At 36.2% G+C, this 18,098-nt stretch overlaps 1 protein-coding gene across 1 annotated transcript in view; it reads right to left on the reverse strand.

Annotated features, from left to right (window-relative positions):
- CWF19L2 (CWF19 like cell cycle control factor 2) overlaps positions 1-18,098 on the reverse strand; it is a 120,196-nt gene that overhangs the window by 95,486 nt on the left and 6,612 nt on the right. Inside the window, exons 4-7 of the mRNA XM_001102590.5 lie at positions 10,407-10,517; positions 9,044-9,163; positions 6,333-6,426; positions 484-599 (exon numbers count right to left, since the gene is read on the reverse strand). Coding sequence (XP_001102590.2) covers positions 484-599; positions 6,333-6,426; positions 9,044-9,163; positions 10,407-10,517 — 441 coding nt within the window. The remainder of the gene's footprint in view (positions 1-483; positions 600-6,332; positions 6,427-9,043; positions 9,164-10,406; positions 10,518-18,098) is intronic.

The raw sequence follows: 18,098 nt of genomic DNA on the forward strand, positions 1-18,098 counted from the left end.
AAGAACATCAATAATTATTGCAATAGAAAGATTGTCCAGAAAAATGGGGAAACTGTTTCTAAAATATATACTGCTGCATAGTTTCACTAAGAGTATATATACACTCTTTAAAAAAATTCCATAAAGTACCCAAACTGTAGAATACACCTAACTCTGGAATATACAAAACTTTCAATGGTGGTTACCTCCAGAAGTGTACCATGCAGATTTCCAGCATTGTTTAAATTTTCTCACAATGAGAAAATGTTATTTTTACATTAAATACACCCACATTTAAGTTTTATATACTTAAGTTTTACATTCATTATGTCAATAAAAATATGACACATGTTTAATAATAACGAAAAACAGAAAATTACTTTAGTATAAAGGCATGAAATTTAATATTAATTCAATTCTTCATGGCACAAAACAAAGTTAAAGGCACTTAATTTTTCACCTAATTCTGAAAATAAGAGGCATCTCCTTAATACAGATACTCACGCCATATCTTTCGGCTACAATGTCCTCAAAGTTTCTATTTTGTTTCTCAGCTTGTTCCTTCATTCTTAGATAAGACTTCCTTAGCCAGCTTAATCCACCATCTTCTACCACTGAAACTAAATTCCAATACTAAATATTAGTTATACTTTTAATGTGGTTATCATACAATTAATATGTATTGCTTCTATAACGACTTCTAAAATACAAAAATAAATATTTTTCTTTAAATATATAAGTGCATTTGGAACTCAACATATATATATTTGAGTGCCTATATATGTAAGTCACAGAGTTTTGCCACTAGGAAGAAGGAAAAGATAAATAAAACTATCTATAAGAAAACTGCAATCTAAGAGAATAAGAATAAAAGGACATAATTAATTACAATAAAAATAATGTGACCGCTATTATAAAAAGATATAACGGGTTTTAGAAAATGAAAAAAGTAAAGGTTTATTTCTAAGTGGAGGTCAGGGAAAATTTCACAAACCGGGCTCAAAAAAATGAGTTGGGTTTCTATTTCAAAAAGGTAAGAGTAGAGAGAACATTCCAAGAAATAATTAAGGAATAAAAAGGACACACAGAGGGACAGGGCGTGGTGGCTCACGTCTGTAATCCCAGCACTTTGGGAGGCCGAGGAAGGCGGATCACGAGGTCAGGAGATTGAGACCATCCTGCCTAACACGCTGAAACCCCGTCTCTACTAAAACTACAAAAAAATTAGCCAGGCATGGTGGCGGGCGCCTGTAGTCCCAGCTACTCGAGAGGCTGAGACGGGAGAATGGCATGAACACGGGAGGCAGAGCTTGCAGTGAGCCAAGATCGTGCAACTGCACTCCAGCCTGGGTGATAGAGATAGACTCCATCTCAAAAAACAAAGGACACACAGAGAAAGGGAGAAGAAAAAAAGCTACCTCAGCTGCAGAACAAAGAACAAATAAGGAAGCTATGGAAGATAATGCCAAAGTGGATGTTAAAACAAATTATTTTACTTTAGTCATAATTACCAACCATGAACATTTGAAGGCCTTCAACAAATTTATTAAGCTGGCTTTATTTTCTTCTTTACACATCACACTTTGGATAGTGTAAAGAGGAAATCAAATCAATTACTTAAATAAAAATTCTGTTGCTGATCTTCCTTGCCCCAGAACACGACTGCTTTTAAGATCACCCCAGCTCTATAACCAACAAAAATGCACACACATTAACCCCAAGACATATACAAGAATATTCATAGCAGAACACTGCAATAATCCCAGCCTGGAAACAACCCAGGAAATGTCTACCATCAGTACACAGGACACCCACATTGTGACATATTTCTAAAATATACTATTTAATATTATACAGCAAAAATAATGGAAAAACTACAACTATATACAACAATATGGATGAATCTCAAAATGTGGGCAAAAGGTGCTGGAAACAAAGGAGGACAAACTGATTTCTGGTGCTAGAAAACAAAATAATGGTTACCCTTCTGGTGGCAAGGTAGTGACCAGAAGAGTCACAAAGGGGGTTTCTGGGATGCTAACAAGATTTTTCAAACTGTGTGCTGAGTACACAAATGTTTTCATTTTATGAAAATAATCAGTCTGCTGCTATACACTTATGGTTTGTACATTTATGTACACATATAATATATATGTAATATATTACATATAATTGTAGGATGGTTTTTACATATATTGTAGGAAGGTTTTTCTATTCATAGTAAATATTCACTCAATATTTTTGAATGTTTTTATATATATGTCACATTTCAATAAATGTTTACTTAAAGAAAAAACAGATTTTTCAAGACTCAAATTAATTGCATTCAAATTAATTCCATTCCCCCATTCAGATCTCAAAAGTTTATCTTTACTAAGCAATCTCTGCTAATATGACTTTTCTTTATAGGCCTAAAATATTTTGTACTTCAAAACCTAGATCTCTAACTAATGCAACGATTTTCACTTTTTATTCAAAAGCTTATTTTACTCTTGCTTTTTTGTTGCTATTTATATAGTTGATGAGTTCAAAAATAACTATGTAACCACTTGAAGAAGTTAGTCTAAATCTGCAATCTACACAGTGATAAGTAAAAGAAATCCACAGTAATAAATACCTATATGAATGTCTCAGCTACATAACTAAATTGTTTATTCCATAGAATTATATGTGAAACTGATAAAATGCTGATGGACATAGTAAAAATTTCCTGAACAATCACCAAAATATAATAGTACAGAGAAAAAAAAAATCAGAGAAAAAAGTAAGACTGTTTTGATTCCTCTATGTTGACATTTATGAAGGAAATCCAATGGCAGTACAAATTTTCAGCCAATTCCTTCACTAGTTAAAGCCATACAATTTTAGAAATATTTATATAATAACTTCACCTTCAGTTGACAATATGTTCTATTTCAATAGTCCTATCAATCTTATAATCAGAGATGGCAATAATGAAGCCTTTTGGTAAGAAAAAAAATCACCAAATTTAATATTTAAAAAGGGAACAAAAAATACCAACTTGCAGTACCATCCCGAAATTCAATTAAAAAAATTTAGTGAATATTTATTATGAATATAAAAACCCTCCTACAATAGGAAGTACAAACAAGAATGTACAAGGCCGGGTGCAGTGGCTCACACCTGTAATCCCAGCACTTTGGGAGGCCAAGGTGGGTGGATCAGGTCAAGAGATTGAGGCCAGCCTGGTCAACATGGTGAAACCGCGTCTCTACTAAAAATACAAAAATGAGCTGGGCGTGGTGGCGTGCGCCTGTAATCCCCGCTACTCGGGAGGCTGAGGCAGGAGAATCGCTTGTACCCAGGAGGCGGAGGTTGCAGTGAGCCGAGATCGCGCCACTGCACTACAGCCTGGTGAGAGAGCGAGACTCCACATGCCCCTCCTCCCAAAACAAGAAAAAAAACACACACATGAATGTACAATAGGAAGTACAAACATGAACGTAACATGGTTCAGGTCCTCTATGCTGAGAAAAAGATATATCAAATAATTATATAAATTCACTGATATGTGGCACTTTACACCTAGATTTCAAATCTGTTATTTATAAGTAAAAAAAAATTAAGAAACTTCCATCATATGCTTCCATCATAACTCAAAGTTATACTGTTACAGACAAAATATTAATACAACCAAATGAATCTGGGCTATATTCCCCAATTCTCTCAGAAACCAGATTAACATAAAAATAGTGATAAACTAACTAACAGGAAACCTAGATTTTAGTCTTGCTGCTACTATTAAATATTTGTAAAATCTTATGTATGTCATTAACTTCTCTGGACCTTTGCTCCCTCATCTCTAAGATAAGGCAGCCGATTTAAACCACCTTTCAAAGTCTTTTCAACTCAGATTCTAGCAGAAAAAGCCAAAAAATAAAGAGGGGGAAGAAATCAATAGGAAGAACAAAATCACATCGAAGGAGTCTGTAAGCAAGAATTCCTACTAACTACATGGTAATAAAAATAGTCTTCCACTAAAGAATCTAGAGTAACCAATGCTAGACTAGCAATCAGAAGACCTAGGTTCTAGTACTAACATGACTACAGGAAAAATTACCTAGTCACTCTAAGCCTTGGTTTATTGAGCTATAATATTAAAATAACATCTACACTGCTCTCCTTTACATGGCTGCCAAGAAAAAAGCTGATATATAACTGTGCCATATAAACTCTAAAATTGTACAAATATTCCCATTACTAAAATATGACTTAAAATAATTTTGTATGGGCTCTGAAAATGATTAACCTACTTTTCCACTGAATTCTAAGAAAAAAAATCAAGATTAACACATTAATTATTGAAAATATGTCACTTCAATCACTACAAAAACCTGTTGATAAAGCCTTCCCAAAAGATTTAATCATAAAAGTATTTGACATTATCATCATTATTGAGTAGTCACCATATTCCAGACACCGTGCTAAAACATTTTCTAATTTAATCTTCACATTAACTATATAAGATAGGTAATATCATTATTCCCTATTACATATTAATAAATCGGGCTCTGAGAGGCCAGAAAATGTCTCCAAAATTATGAAGCTAATTAGTGGAAATGCCAACATTCTAATCCCAAGTACACTGACTCCAAAGTCTAGTCCTTTAACAATAACACTATGTCACCTCTACCTTCTTAATACAGATATTGTAATACTTTTAGATGCCTAACAGTTCCACTCCTACCATTGGTCTACATAGAATGACAACACTATCTACATACGCAGTAAAACCTGTCAATCATTTTTTAAAACTTAATTTCAACTCTGGGATCTTAGCCTCTGACAGAGAGAAGCTTTCTGCCATTTTTTCTGCTTCTGAATAAACATAAGATGGGAAAGAGAAGTGGTAAAAGCATGATATGAAGAGGAAGGGAGAAGGGCTCTCTAAAAGCTTTATGTAACGTCATTTTCTCCTAGAATCTTTGATTCTGCTGTTTCAGTCTGCTAAAAGATACCACCTAAAGTAAAATTCCGGATCTTCTCCACTCAGTAAAGAACCTGTCAACTGGCAAGATCCAAAGATTGGGTTTGTCAATTCTAGGTTTTCCTCAAAGAAATTTATTGACTGTCCTCTGACATTAAGGATGGTAAAAGCCTAGATCATAAAAACAGCCCTACATAGTCATGGTTGAGTGAGCTAACTTATCACTCCCCAAACTTTTAAGTTTCTATGAAACAGTATTTCAAAGAGAACCTTGTATGACTACAGTTACTATCACATAACTCAGCAGGGACACTTCTGCCTGAAGTTGAAAGACAAAAAAACTGTTAACTATTACCAATAACGTTAGTAAAATTGCTAAACTAAGAAGGGACGTGTGAGGTGACTCTACTTGTCATTTCTACATAAAATACAGAAGAATTTTAACAAATAACCAAAATAAAAATCCACTATGTATAAAAAGCAGAAAAACATCCTACTGATAAATCATTAAGACAAAAAGAGAACATCATAATTTATAATACTACCATCTGTATGCTGGATTAATTGTAATAAACTTTTGAAGTGTCAACACAACACTTAATGGGAATATAAGTATTTTTAAAATTGTGTTATAAAGTATGCTTATGTGACATTTAAATATTTTGTCTCCATCTGCTGGAAAATAATAGCACTCTCCTAAGGTCAATACAAATTTTAAGAATTCTAGAAAAGTAGGAAATTCTGAATATATAAACCACATCTTTAGTTTTTATACATTATTTTCATGAAATTTCAGACAATACTTTTACATTTTGTTATAGAATATAACAAACCAAATGCATTATTATGTACTCACAGAATCATACTTTATATTAATCCATTTTAAGTAGAAACTCATATATGAGAATATTTTCAAGCACAAAACTATGTATTTAATTAACTTGCTCCCAAATACATAATTAAGACAATCTTCCAAAATACTAATAATTTAAATTAGGCTTCCAAAGACTGCAAATTTTTATCAATGCTTTCTCATATGTAAACTCATTATAATATCAAAGACATGCCTGAGGCCGGGTGCAGTAGCTCATGCCTGTAATCCTTGCACTTTGGGAGGCCAAGGCGGTTAGGTCAACGCTTAAGTCCAGGAGTTCAAGACTAGTCTGGGCAACATGGTGAAACCCCATCTCTACAAAAAATACAAAAAATTATCTGGGAGTGGTGACATGCACCTGTAGTCCCAGCTACTTGGGAGGCTGAGGTGGGAGGATCACTTGAGTGGGAGGTGGAGGCTGCAGTGAGCCGTGACTGTGACTGTGCCACTGTATTCCCTGGGTAACAGAGCGAGATTTTGTCTCAAAAAAAAAAAAAACCCTGTGTGTCTATAATCAAAATGTAGAAATACCTTTAGTAATTGATGACACACTACAGTCTTCGGGTGGAAGACCTGTCCCACCATCCTTCCAGTACGGATTCAATTCTCTTTCCATCAGTTTGGACTAGAACAAATTATTTTCAGAGGTGAAATTTCAAAAAATTAACAAATTATTAAAAATTAACAAATAATGAATCTGAGACCCAGTTAATAGTCATAACCCTGGACAAATCATTTAAAACATTCTTAAGACATGCTGTTCTGTAATTTATAGGAAATGTCTAAATTCACATTCATTCAATGTTTTTATTTACTGCCTACTGTATCTCAAAATTGTGCTAGTTGTAGATTTAACTGTCAAAAATCCTGGTCAGCCCTTGCTAGCTTTTACTATAGTATGGAATACAGGCAATAAAAACAGACATGTGCTTTGAAGACAGAAATATACAGTACTGAGGATGCACAAAGAATTCAAATCCCTCTCACACTGAAGGATCAAAAACTTCCTATAGGAAGTAATATGTGCAGTCTTAGGCCTAAGGATGAGCAGAAATTAACTGCATTTTCTTTTTTTGTGGGGGGAGGGAACATAAAGATGTTTCAGGTAGAAAGAATAGCAGCATGTTCTTAAAACAACAGAGAAAGTGCAGCACTTTCAGCAAACTTAAAGTAATTCTAACTGGCTAAAACTTAGAACTGTGACTAATGACAAGAGATTACGTTGCAGAACAATCAGGGGCTGGGCCATGTGAGCCATTCTGAACTGCTGTGAGGGTTTCATGCTGGGGCCAAAAGAGACTCATGAACATGATCAGCTTTATATCAAAAAGAGCAAACTGGGCTCTCAGCATGCAGGAAAGTCTGGAGAACAAGATTAGAGGCACAGGTCCAGTCAGAAGATTGTGGCAGTATTCCAGGCAAGAGATGATAGTAGCCTAATCACAATGCAAGTGCCTCCTGTGTTCTAAGCACAATGCCAGGCACTGGGACTGTAATGTGTAAGGTGGCCATGGTCCTTGCCATTAAATAAATTGTGGTCTAGAGAAGGGGGAAAGACAATCAAGCAACATAAATATAGGTAAGTGAGATCAACGTAAAGGGTGCTAAAATGATACCTAAGTTGAGCCTGGGGAGTAGGGGGTTAGAAAATCCTTCCTACAAGAAGTAATAATGGCAAGAGGATGGCAAGAAATGGAGCGAGCTAAATGTCAGGAACTTTAGCTTCCAGGAATACAATATACTACTGAAAATTAAAATGCTGTGTAAAATTTGTTTTTAAAAGGGCTTTTTTAAATGTATCCATGAGCTGACGAAAAAGTAAAGAAGCTTCAGCCGGGCGCGGTGGCTCAAGCCTGTAATCCCAGCACTTTGGGAGGCCGAGACGGGTGGATCACGAGGTCAGGAGATCGAGACCATCCTGGCTAACACCGTGAAACCCCATCTCTACTAAAAATACAAAAAACTAGCCGGGCGAGGTGGCGGGCGCCTGTAGTCCCAGCTACTCCGGAGGCTGAGGCAGGAGAATGGCCTAAACCCGGGAGGCGGAGCTTGCAGTGAGCTGAGATCCGGCCACTGCACTCCAGCCCGGGCTACAGAGCAAGACTCCGTCTCAAAAAAAAAAAAAAAGAAGCTTCAAAGGACAAAATTTAAGTTAAAGGTTAACCTAAAGGGATATGCAAAACCATAAGGATTTGATTTCTTAGTCTGTATCAAAAAGGGTTCTGTCACCTCCCTTGTTAGTTTACCACAAAATCTTTCAATATCTATAGTCAAGGATTCTTCCAATGGTCTTAGACTCTCAAAAACATACATATAAGATACTCAACAGGACAAAAAAGGCTAGAATTGCATACTGAGGAGGACAATTGACAAGAGGCTAAACAAATTATGAGATACCATCTGAAAATGTACAAAAGATAAAGGATTTAAAACATAAAGAACTTCTATAAATCAGTTAGAAAAAGACAAACAACCCTAGTTGAAAAGTAAGCAAAAAACATAAATGAGCAGCTCATAGTATAAGAAATCTGAATGACCAAAAAACATGAAAAGACCTCTCTGATAGCAATCAGATAAATGCATTCAAAAACAATGAAATACCATTTCTTGCCCATTTATTAGGCTGATAAAAAAATAAAGTTTGACAATTACAGATATTGAGTATCGGAAAAGAAACATATGCTCCTGGTACAGTATAAACTGGATTCCAGATTACCAGGATTGTGTGATGTCCCTGGGAAAGTCATCAGCTTCGGCACTTCCTTACTTCTCTGGATTCATGCTTTTGCCTCATTTTTTGGTCTCTACAGATTTCCTATTGCTTCCTTACAAGCAAGGTGACAACCAAAAAGTATAAAATAAGCATGCTTATTTTACACTTTATCCACCAGAACTTCTAGATGTCTTGAAATGGAAGTATTTTTATGGTATCTAATTCAGTATGTACACTGAAACAAAAGTTGAGTAAGTTCACTTTCAATTTAATGATATTAACCTAAATTCAATGTTCACTCAACTTTATATATGCCCTAGATGTGTAAATCTAGTAAACCTTGAAACTCACTTCCTACAGGAAATTTATTTTTCTTAAACTGATATATTTCATAGTTCTTCTCACTAATTGTATTAAATACTATAAAAAATAAAATATTATTTTACAAGTTAAACTGCATTTATATAAATGTCTTATAAGTTTATTAAAGGGAAATTAGAAAGTTAAAGCATTTCAAATATTCTCTTACCTGTTTAAGTGCTTGGGTTTTCTCTTGCTCTATTTTCCTCATAGTTTCCTTTTCAGCTTTGAGTGATGATGACGACACAGTCTTAACACACATAAAATCAACAGTCATCCACTCATCCCTCTGTTTAAAAAAAAAAAGGCAGCCATTTCAATCCAAACTGATTAGAATTTAATAAACACTTGGTAATAAGGGCAGGGATTTTGGAGGCAATCAAATCTGAATCAAGTCCTACATGCCTATATAACTTGAAGCAAGTTTCTTAATCTCGCTATACTTTAGTCTCTCCTCTATAAAAAGGTATAAAATCCCTACCTTTCAGGATTGTTTTAAAGAGTAAACAAGATAACAGATCTAAAGCATCCAACCAAGGCCTGGCACACAGCAATCAAACTTAGTTCCTGTTCACCTTTCTTCCTTCACCTGTGGCTAACAGTGGACAAATTACATTCTTCCTTAGGCAGATGAACTACAACCCAAAATTTGTGAACTATTCAACTGTTAAGTATTGTTAAAAAAATTAAGGCATGAGGTGAAGGGAAAGAAAAACTGTGATGGAACTCTACTCACTATGGAAGGGTCAGACAGAGATAACAGTATAAGGCTTCAGAGATATAAGGGGAAAGTGCCACTTCTTATCAACAATCAAAAGCATGAAAGACTCTAAAGTACAAGAATAGAGAGGAGCACTGACTTTCTCACAGCAGAAGGGAAAGGGGGTTCTAAACATTCAGCAAACAGCATTACTGCCAAAATTATTCATAAAGTATATTGTTTTCAAAGTATAATTGTTCTCCTGAAATTTTAATCATCTTTCATTTTCATATTCATTTATTCTCAAAAGTTGATACTTCTTTCTTTAAAATCAAGTGGTATGCTAGGTGTGGTGGCTCACATCTCTAATGCTAGCACTTTGGGAGGCTGAGGTGGGAGGACTGCTTGAGCTCAGGAGTTCGAGACCAGTCTAGGAGCAAAGGGAGACCCCATCTCTACACAAAATAAAAAATTAGCCAGGAGTGGTGGCACTCACTTGTGGACCCAGCTACCAGGGAGGTCGAGGTGGGAGGATTACTTGAGCCTGGGAGGTTAAGGTTGCAGAGAGCTCTGATTGTGCCACTGCAGCCCAGCCTGGGCAACAGAGTAAGACCCTCTCTCTAAAATAGGAAGGGAGAGAGGGAGACAGGGAAACAGGGAGACAGGGAAAGAGGGAGAGAGGGAGAGGGAAGGAAAGTTAAGGAAAGAGGAAAGTTAAGGAAAGGGGAAAGTTAAGGAAAGAGGAAAGGAAAAAGGAAAGGAAAGGAAAAGGGAAAGGAAAGGAAAGGAAAGGGAAAAGGAAAAGGGAAAGGGAATCAAGTGGCTTGCTTACCTTGATAATTTGGGTGTCATCTTTTTCTGACTTTTCATCTTTCATTTTCCAGGCCCTTTCCTTGTCAGGAGTCTGGGATGGAACAGCCTCAACCCACTCATCTTCAGAGCTCTAAGAACATTTAGCATGTAAGTGAAAATCTCAAATTTGCATACTTTGATATAAAAATTCTGTGCTGTTAAGTGGTAGAAATTCAACATCCTAGAAAAAAATTCTTACACTGTATTTCCCCTTTACAAAATGACATTGAAATTTTAAAGAGCCAGGTGCGGTGGCTCACACCTGTTATCTCAGCACTTTGAGAGGCTGAGGCAGGCGTATTACTTGAGGTCAGGAGTACAAGACCAGCCTGGCCAACATGGTGAAACCCGTCTCTACTAAAAATACAAAAAAGTTAGCCAAGCATGGTGGCACACGCCTGTAATCCCAGATACTCAGGAGGCTGAGGCAGGAGAATCACCTGAACCCAGGAGGCGGAGGTTGCAGTGAGCTGAGATCGTGCCACTGCACTCCAGCCTGGGCCACAGAAACTCCATCTCAAAAAAAAAAAAAAAAAAAAAAAAATTTTTTTAAAGAAAAAAAGCATATAAACCCACTAGTTTGAGTTAAACCCACAAAACACAACCAAATTATTTTTATTTTCTTATCCATTTATTATCAAGCCAAGAGAAGGCAAAAAAAAAAAAAAAAAAATGGGAACTGCCAAGTAGAGAACACACTTTAGCACAGAGCTTCAGAGACTACCAACATCAAGTAGTTACTCACATCTCTGCTTCACTAGAACAGGGGAAACAACACCCAGGTAAATGAGTTTGCTGTTTGCCCCTAAGTTTCACATTTTGAGATTTCCCTTGATCTAAAACTACAGATAACATTATCTTCTTCAACACCCTCCTGGAGTTTTATACCAATTCCCATATTCTCAGCAAATGATGTCTTCTCTTACCTCATCAAGAAAACTGGGGCCACCTTATCTTCCTACCCACCCCCAACACATTTATGGCTGTCCCTATCCTTATTTCCGGTTAACTCCTCCCGTTTTAAGGCAGATCCTACTCTAAAGGTTTTGATACCAACTCTTTCTGTTCCTCCAGGACCTTGCTCCATCAATTATCTTCTCCTCTCACAGCATCAACCAAAGATCCCTAATGGCCTAGAAATATGCTCAAGCATTTCCCATCCTTTTTTTTTTTTTAAGGAGGGAAGAGGGACCTTCCTTGACCCTATATATTCCTCCTCTAGCAGGAATTAATCTTCCAGCTTCCATTCTAAGATGAATTTCTTGAAAGAGTAGTCTACACGCACTGCCTTCACACTCTCACTGTCATACATTTTCTCAAAACCGTACAATATATCTACTGTCTCCATTAATCTACTGAAACATCTCCAAACTCACCAGTGGCTTCCACTGTGCCAAATTCAACAAAACATTTCAGTCTTCAGCTCTCTAGACCTCTCTGCTCAATACAACTCTGCTGATGACTCACTTTCCTGGCTTCCATGACACCTCTCAGCTCTCCCACTCTTTGTTTCTTCTCCATTTCCTTCATGAACTCTTCCCCCTTTGCTCAGCCCTTAAATATCCATGTTATTTGGGGTTCCATTCTTTGCCCATGAGATTTTTTAATCTCTAAACATTCCCTGTGGGTCATTAAATCCATTCTGATGGCCTGAACTACAATCAATTGTGCTGATATCTTTCAAATTTGTCTAACCAAAGTTTCACTGACTAATTATCTACCGTAGTTGGAAGGCATGCTAAACTCAGTAAGAATAGAAAATGAAGCCATCATCTTCCTCTACAAAATCTATTCCTCCTTGTATATTATTGAACTGAGTTATCTGGAACAACCACCCACTTAACCAAGTCAGAAACTCAGGATCGTGTCACCTCACACATTCAAGCCTACCATTGTCATTTCTAAAATATTTATCAAATATACCATACAGTGAATACATGATTACCACAGAAGCCTACCTCTATTCCTGGCCACTACTGATTAGTTCAAAGGTAGGCACCCGACCCAATTCATATCAACCTGAGCCATTCCTCAGGAATCTGAAATCCGGTCTGAATGGGCTTATCTAAAACTAAGAACTGGAAAGGCACTGGAAGAGGCCATTTCTGTCATGAGAAATAGAAATCAGCAAAAAAAATTTTTAAAACTAGAACTCAGGGTAGGGGAAATGAAAAATGGCAAGAAAATTGCAAAAACCATTCACAATTCTAATTCCAGCTATTCTCGAAGCCTAGCTGCATTCCTGCATCTATATGCCCTATGAGAATTTTGTACTCTAATAAGAAACCCTCCTTTTTGCAAAAGCCAGTTTAAATTTAGTTTCTGTTACCTGCAACCAAAATACCAAACCAATATTCTCTTCTTTGATCCTTAAAGTAGCAGCCCTATATCAGATCTTATCTCTCATTTAGACAATTGATTCCAGGAGACCAAATTAGTCTTCTGGACTCCAGTCTTTCCTGCTCCCCTTCTTTCTCCAACCCCTCACCCCAAATACATTTGGAGTAATATAAAGGGAACATCTGACCACTGTACTTCTCTTCTAGGGTTTTCCAGCACAAAGACTGCTAGTTATTCCTCTTCTTTCCTACCAACAGAATCTCATTTTATTTGGAGAAGTAATATACTTCCCATGCTAGAAAGTGAAGCCTTATGATCAAGTGTCCATTTAGATGTAAACAAAAGTATTTTATGGGACTTTCTGGAAGTCAAGTTAAGAAAAAAAGAGCATCCTCTTTCCTGTTATCTGAACTAAGAGGCAATATTGTAAGGATGATGGAAAAGCAAGACAACAGAAGCCTGGGTTCCAGAAGACCATACTAGCCCTAGACTTTCTACCTGACTTATTTCATACAAGAGAAAAATGAACTTCTATATTGTATAATCAATGGCTATTCTGAGATTTTCTAATAAATGCAGCTGAACCTAATTAGATGATACATTCCCTACTGAATAAAGTCAAAGCTCTTGTTTTGCAAGGCCCTATCAATTCTTACAGTTTCATCTCCATTCACCCCCTCCTCTTGTTTTATAATTTAGTACTATCAAATTGCTTATAGTTATATTTACATACATACACACATACTCACATTCATATTATTTCATACTTCCATGTCTCTGCTCTCACAATTCCTTATGCATGAAATGCCAAGCACACCTTTATTTGCCTAATGCTTACTAATCTATCTAGTCTCAATTCAAGCATCATTCTGTCAACAAGTTAGCAAATGAAATCCCTCTTAATACCCTGTACTACCATGGCATCATGTTGGATGGCATGCTAAACTCAGTAACAACAGAAAATAAAGCCATCATCATCTTCTACAAAATCTACTACAAAATCACATTATTAACATTATGTATCTATTTATCCAATTAGGAAATGAGTTTCCCCAAGGTTTTAAAAAAATGTTTTTATATTCCCCATGTCTACAACAGTGTCTGGCAAATAATAAGCATTTGATAAATGCAAGCTGAAATTAAATGAAATGCCTTTTTCTACTCTTTCAATAGCACCAGTCAGAAACTTTAAGCAGTAACCTATACTCATTTTCATAATTATGCACTCACTCACCTTACCACTTCAGCAAAATTAATGCTCCCCATGCTACGACTTCAGTTCTCTTGCTAATTTTAGCTTCTATCTCCATTTTACCTTGAACTCATTAACGATCAAGCTTAATACGCCTCCTGACCTAACACATCCTTCAGGGCTCTCCTTCTCTTGTGCAGCCTTCAGAATTAACCACACCCCTTATTCTATCTAGTGGTCAAAACCTAGAAGGTGGAACTAAGACAGGAAAGTGCTACCAGCAAAAATCAAGGGACCTTGAGGACTTCTGCTTCTGTCCATGACAAAGTAAATGGCATCAGACTAGAAATATATACAAATTGGAATAAAAATGAACACTACAATCTCTACAGCTTTTTGTCTAAAGGCACATTCTAGACTGTGGCATAGTGGGGTAACCCAAGCAGAACATGAAAACATCACTGAGCCAAGGAAACAGAATTCGAACTCTGTGAAGGCTGAGACAAAGTACAGTTGGGAAGCTACACAGAGAAAGAGTGCCAGAAATCTACTTGAAGGATGCGTGGAGTCTTTAAAGAAAGACCAAGCTGAACATGCTGAGGATGAGAGTCCACAAGGTCAGGCAAAGCAAAATTACCAGGGAGAAAACAATTACCAAAGAGCTGTAAGCAGAACAATCCCCAGAGCTCACAAAGGGCTTGAAGACATTCTAGTTCCTACCATCCAGAATAAAGAAACCTCGCTGAACATCCATGACAATCAGCAGAGAACCCACAAGAGTCATGCCTTAGTAGAAAGGTTAAACCAGCCCTAGAGTAAAGCTATTCTAGATGCACATGAACAAAACTTAAAAACAAGCCTTGAAAAGGATTAAGCTAATTCACAAGTCATTAACTGTCTGCCAAAAGAAAACTCAATACCCTCTAAAGAGGTCAACAAAATCCAGCAGTCACAATATAACTTTCATAAGGTTCAGCATCCAATTAAAAGTTACTAGACATTCAAAGAAGCAAGCAAATGTGACCCATATTCAAGAGAAAAATCATTCTCTTAAAATGATTGAAGAGATAATTGAAACAGAACAGGAAAAAACAAGAGAGAATAAAATAGCAAACCAAGACTATAACACAGCTATCATAAATATGTTCAGGAAAGGGAAAATGTAAACATAATGAGGAGATAAACTGAAAAACATTAAAAAGATCCAAACAAAACTTCTAATGACAAAAAAAGATAAAATAAAGTAACAGTGCCTGAAATGAAAATGTCACTGGATAGCGATAACAGTAAGCTAGACACAGCAAAAGAAAAGGCCAGTGGGCCAGGCACAGTGGTTCACGCCTGTAATCCCAGCACTCTGGGAGGCTGAGGCAGGCAGATCACGAGATCAGAAGATGGAGACCATCCTGGTCAACATGGTGAAACCCCGTCTCTACCAAAAATACAAAAAATTAGCTGGGCATGGTGGCAGGCACCTGTAATCCCAGCTACTTGGGAAGCTGAGGGATGAGAATCACTTCAACCCAGGATGTGGAGGTTGCAGTGAGCTGAGATCATGCCACTATACTCCAGCCTGGCAACAGAGTGAGACTCCATCTCAAAAAAAAAAAGAAAAGAAAAGAAAAGAAAAGAAAAAAAAGCCCAGTGAACCTGAAGCTCATGACATAGCAATAAAATATACCCAACCCAAAGCATAGAAAGGAAAAAGGCTAAAAAGAAAGTGAACACAGGCTCATCAACCTGTGAGACATTATTTTAAGGAGACTACCAAAATGAGAAGGAACAGAAAAAAACACTTCGGAAAAAATACCCTGAAAGTTTCATATTTGATGGAAACTGTAAACTCACAAATCAAAGCAGCACAATGAACCTAAGGCAGATGCTACACTCTGAATGTTTGTGTCCCCCACCAAATTCTTATGTTGAGATCCTGACCCCCAAGACGATGACAGTAGGAGGTAAGGCCTTTGGGAGATGACTGGGAATGGGATTAGTGCCCTTATAAAACATAGCCCAAGAGCACTCTGCCACATGAGGTTAGACTGAGAAGACAGCCATCTATGGGGAACTGAACCCTCAACAGACACAAAATCTGCCAGCACCTTGATTTTAGACTTTCTAGCAGCCTCCCAAACTGTGAGACGTAAGTTTCTGTCACTTATAATCCACCCAGTTTGTTTTGGAATAGCAGCGCAAATGAACTAAGACAGCAGAATAAACACAAAGAAATCAACACCAAGACATATCACAATTGAGTCACTGAAAAATAATGATGAAAAAGAAGCCCTAAAAGCATCCAGAATAAAAAGGCACATTATATACAGAGAAAAAAAGATTAAAATGACTACAGAATTCTCAATATGTACAATGCAAACCAGAAGACAATGGAATGACATTTTACAGTGCAAAAAAAAAAAAAAAAAAAAAAAGACAACACTATAAACCTAAAATTCTGTGTCTAGCAAAGTATCTGAAAAATGAAGATTGCTAGTAAGAACTTCTGAGTTTGTGGTAAAAGAAAAAAATAAAGACTGAAGATGAAATAAAAGAAATCTTCAAACAAAAGCTGAGAGAATTCAATGTCTGCAAATCTATATTATAATACACATTAATGGAAGTTCTACAGACAAAAGGAAAATGGTATTAGACAGAAATTCAGACCTACATAAAATAATAAAGAATATCAGAGATGATAAATCTGTGGGTAAATATAAAAGACTTTTTTCACGTGTGTAACTTATTTAAAAGATAACTGACTAAAGTAAAAATAAAAAGAATGACATTAAAAATTATAAACAATGTGAGTTTATAACAAATGTAGAAGTAAAATATATGACAACAATAGCAAAAAATATAGTAGGAGAAAATGGAATATATTTTGGAGAAGGTCTAATTATAAAAGTAAAATTATATATTATTTGAAAGTTGAGTATGGTAAGTTAAAATATGCATAAGACTTAAAGCAGTCATTAAAAATAAATAAGGTATACCTAATAAGCCTATAGCAGAGATGAAATGGAATGCTAAAAAACACTCCAAAAGAAGGCAGGAAAAGGAAGGAACAAACGAAAAAAGAACAAACAAAAAATAGATATGGAATAACAAGATGGTAGACTTAAACTCATCCATAACAATTATTACATTAAACATAAATAATCCAAACCAGTACTATTCAACAGAATTTTTCTATACCTATACTGTCCAATATAGTAGCCACATAAATTTGGCTGATATAATTTTAATGAATTTTAATTAAAAATTTAAAAGCCATATACAGCTACCAGATTAGAGAGCACAAAAAACACCTAATTGCAAAGTAAGAGCTGTGAGCCGAGACTGCACCACTGCACTTCAGCCTGGGTGACAATGTGAGACACCATCTCAAAAAAAAAAAAAAAAGAGGCCAGGTGCAGTGGCTCACATTTGTAATCCCAGCACTTTGGGAGCCGAAGGTGGGAGGATTGCTTAAGGCCAAGAATTTGAGACCAGCCTGGGCAACACGGCAAAACCATCTCTCTACAAAATATATATAGATCAAAGGCTAAAATACAAAATGTCTCAAAAACGTTTTAAAAACTGAAATTATACAGAGTATAACAAAATAATAATGAAATCCAAAGTCAATAACCAAAAAAACCTAATAAAATCCACAAATATCTGGAAATGTTAAAACTCATATATACTTAAAACTCATATTCCAGACGTTGTAGTGCACCCCTGTAGTCCCAGCTTTCACCAGGCTGAGGTGGGAGGGTCACTTCAGCCTGAGGGGTTGAAGCTGCAGTGATCTACTGCACTCCAGCCTGGGCAACAAAGCAAGACTCTGTTAATCAATCAATAAAATAAAAAAGAAGAAATTGATAGGCTAGCTAAAAAAAGCAAGACCCAATTACACACTCCTTATAAGAAATACACTTTCAATATATAAAAAAGATACATTAAAACTAAAAAAATTTCGAAAAGACGATGAAAACACACAAAGAAAGAAAACTGAAGAGGCTTTATTAATATGAGACACAACAGACTTCAGACAAGAGTATTACCAAAGATAGAGGAAAACTTCATAACAACAGTCAATTCGTCAAGGTGCCGTCTATGTACCTAACAAAGCTTCAAAATACGTAAGGCAAAAACTGACAA

Source organism: Macaca mulatta, chromosome 14, assembly GCF_049350105.2.
Source record: "Macaca mulatta isolate MMU2019108-1 chromosome 14, T2T-MMU8v2.0, whole genome shotgun sequence".
Classification (NCBI taxonomy): Eukaryota; Metazoa; Chordata; class Mammalia; order Primates; family Cercopithecidae; genus Macaca; species Macaca mulatta.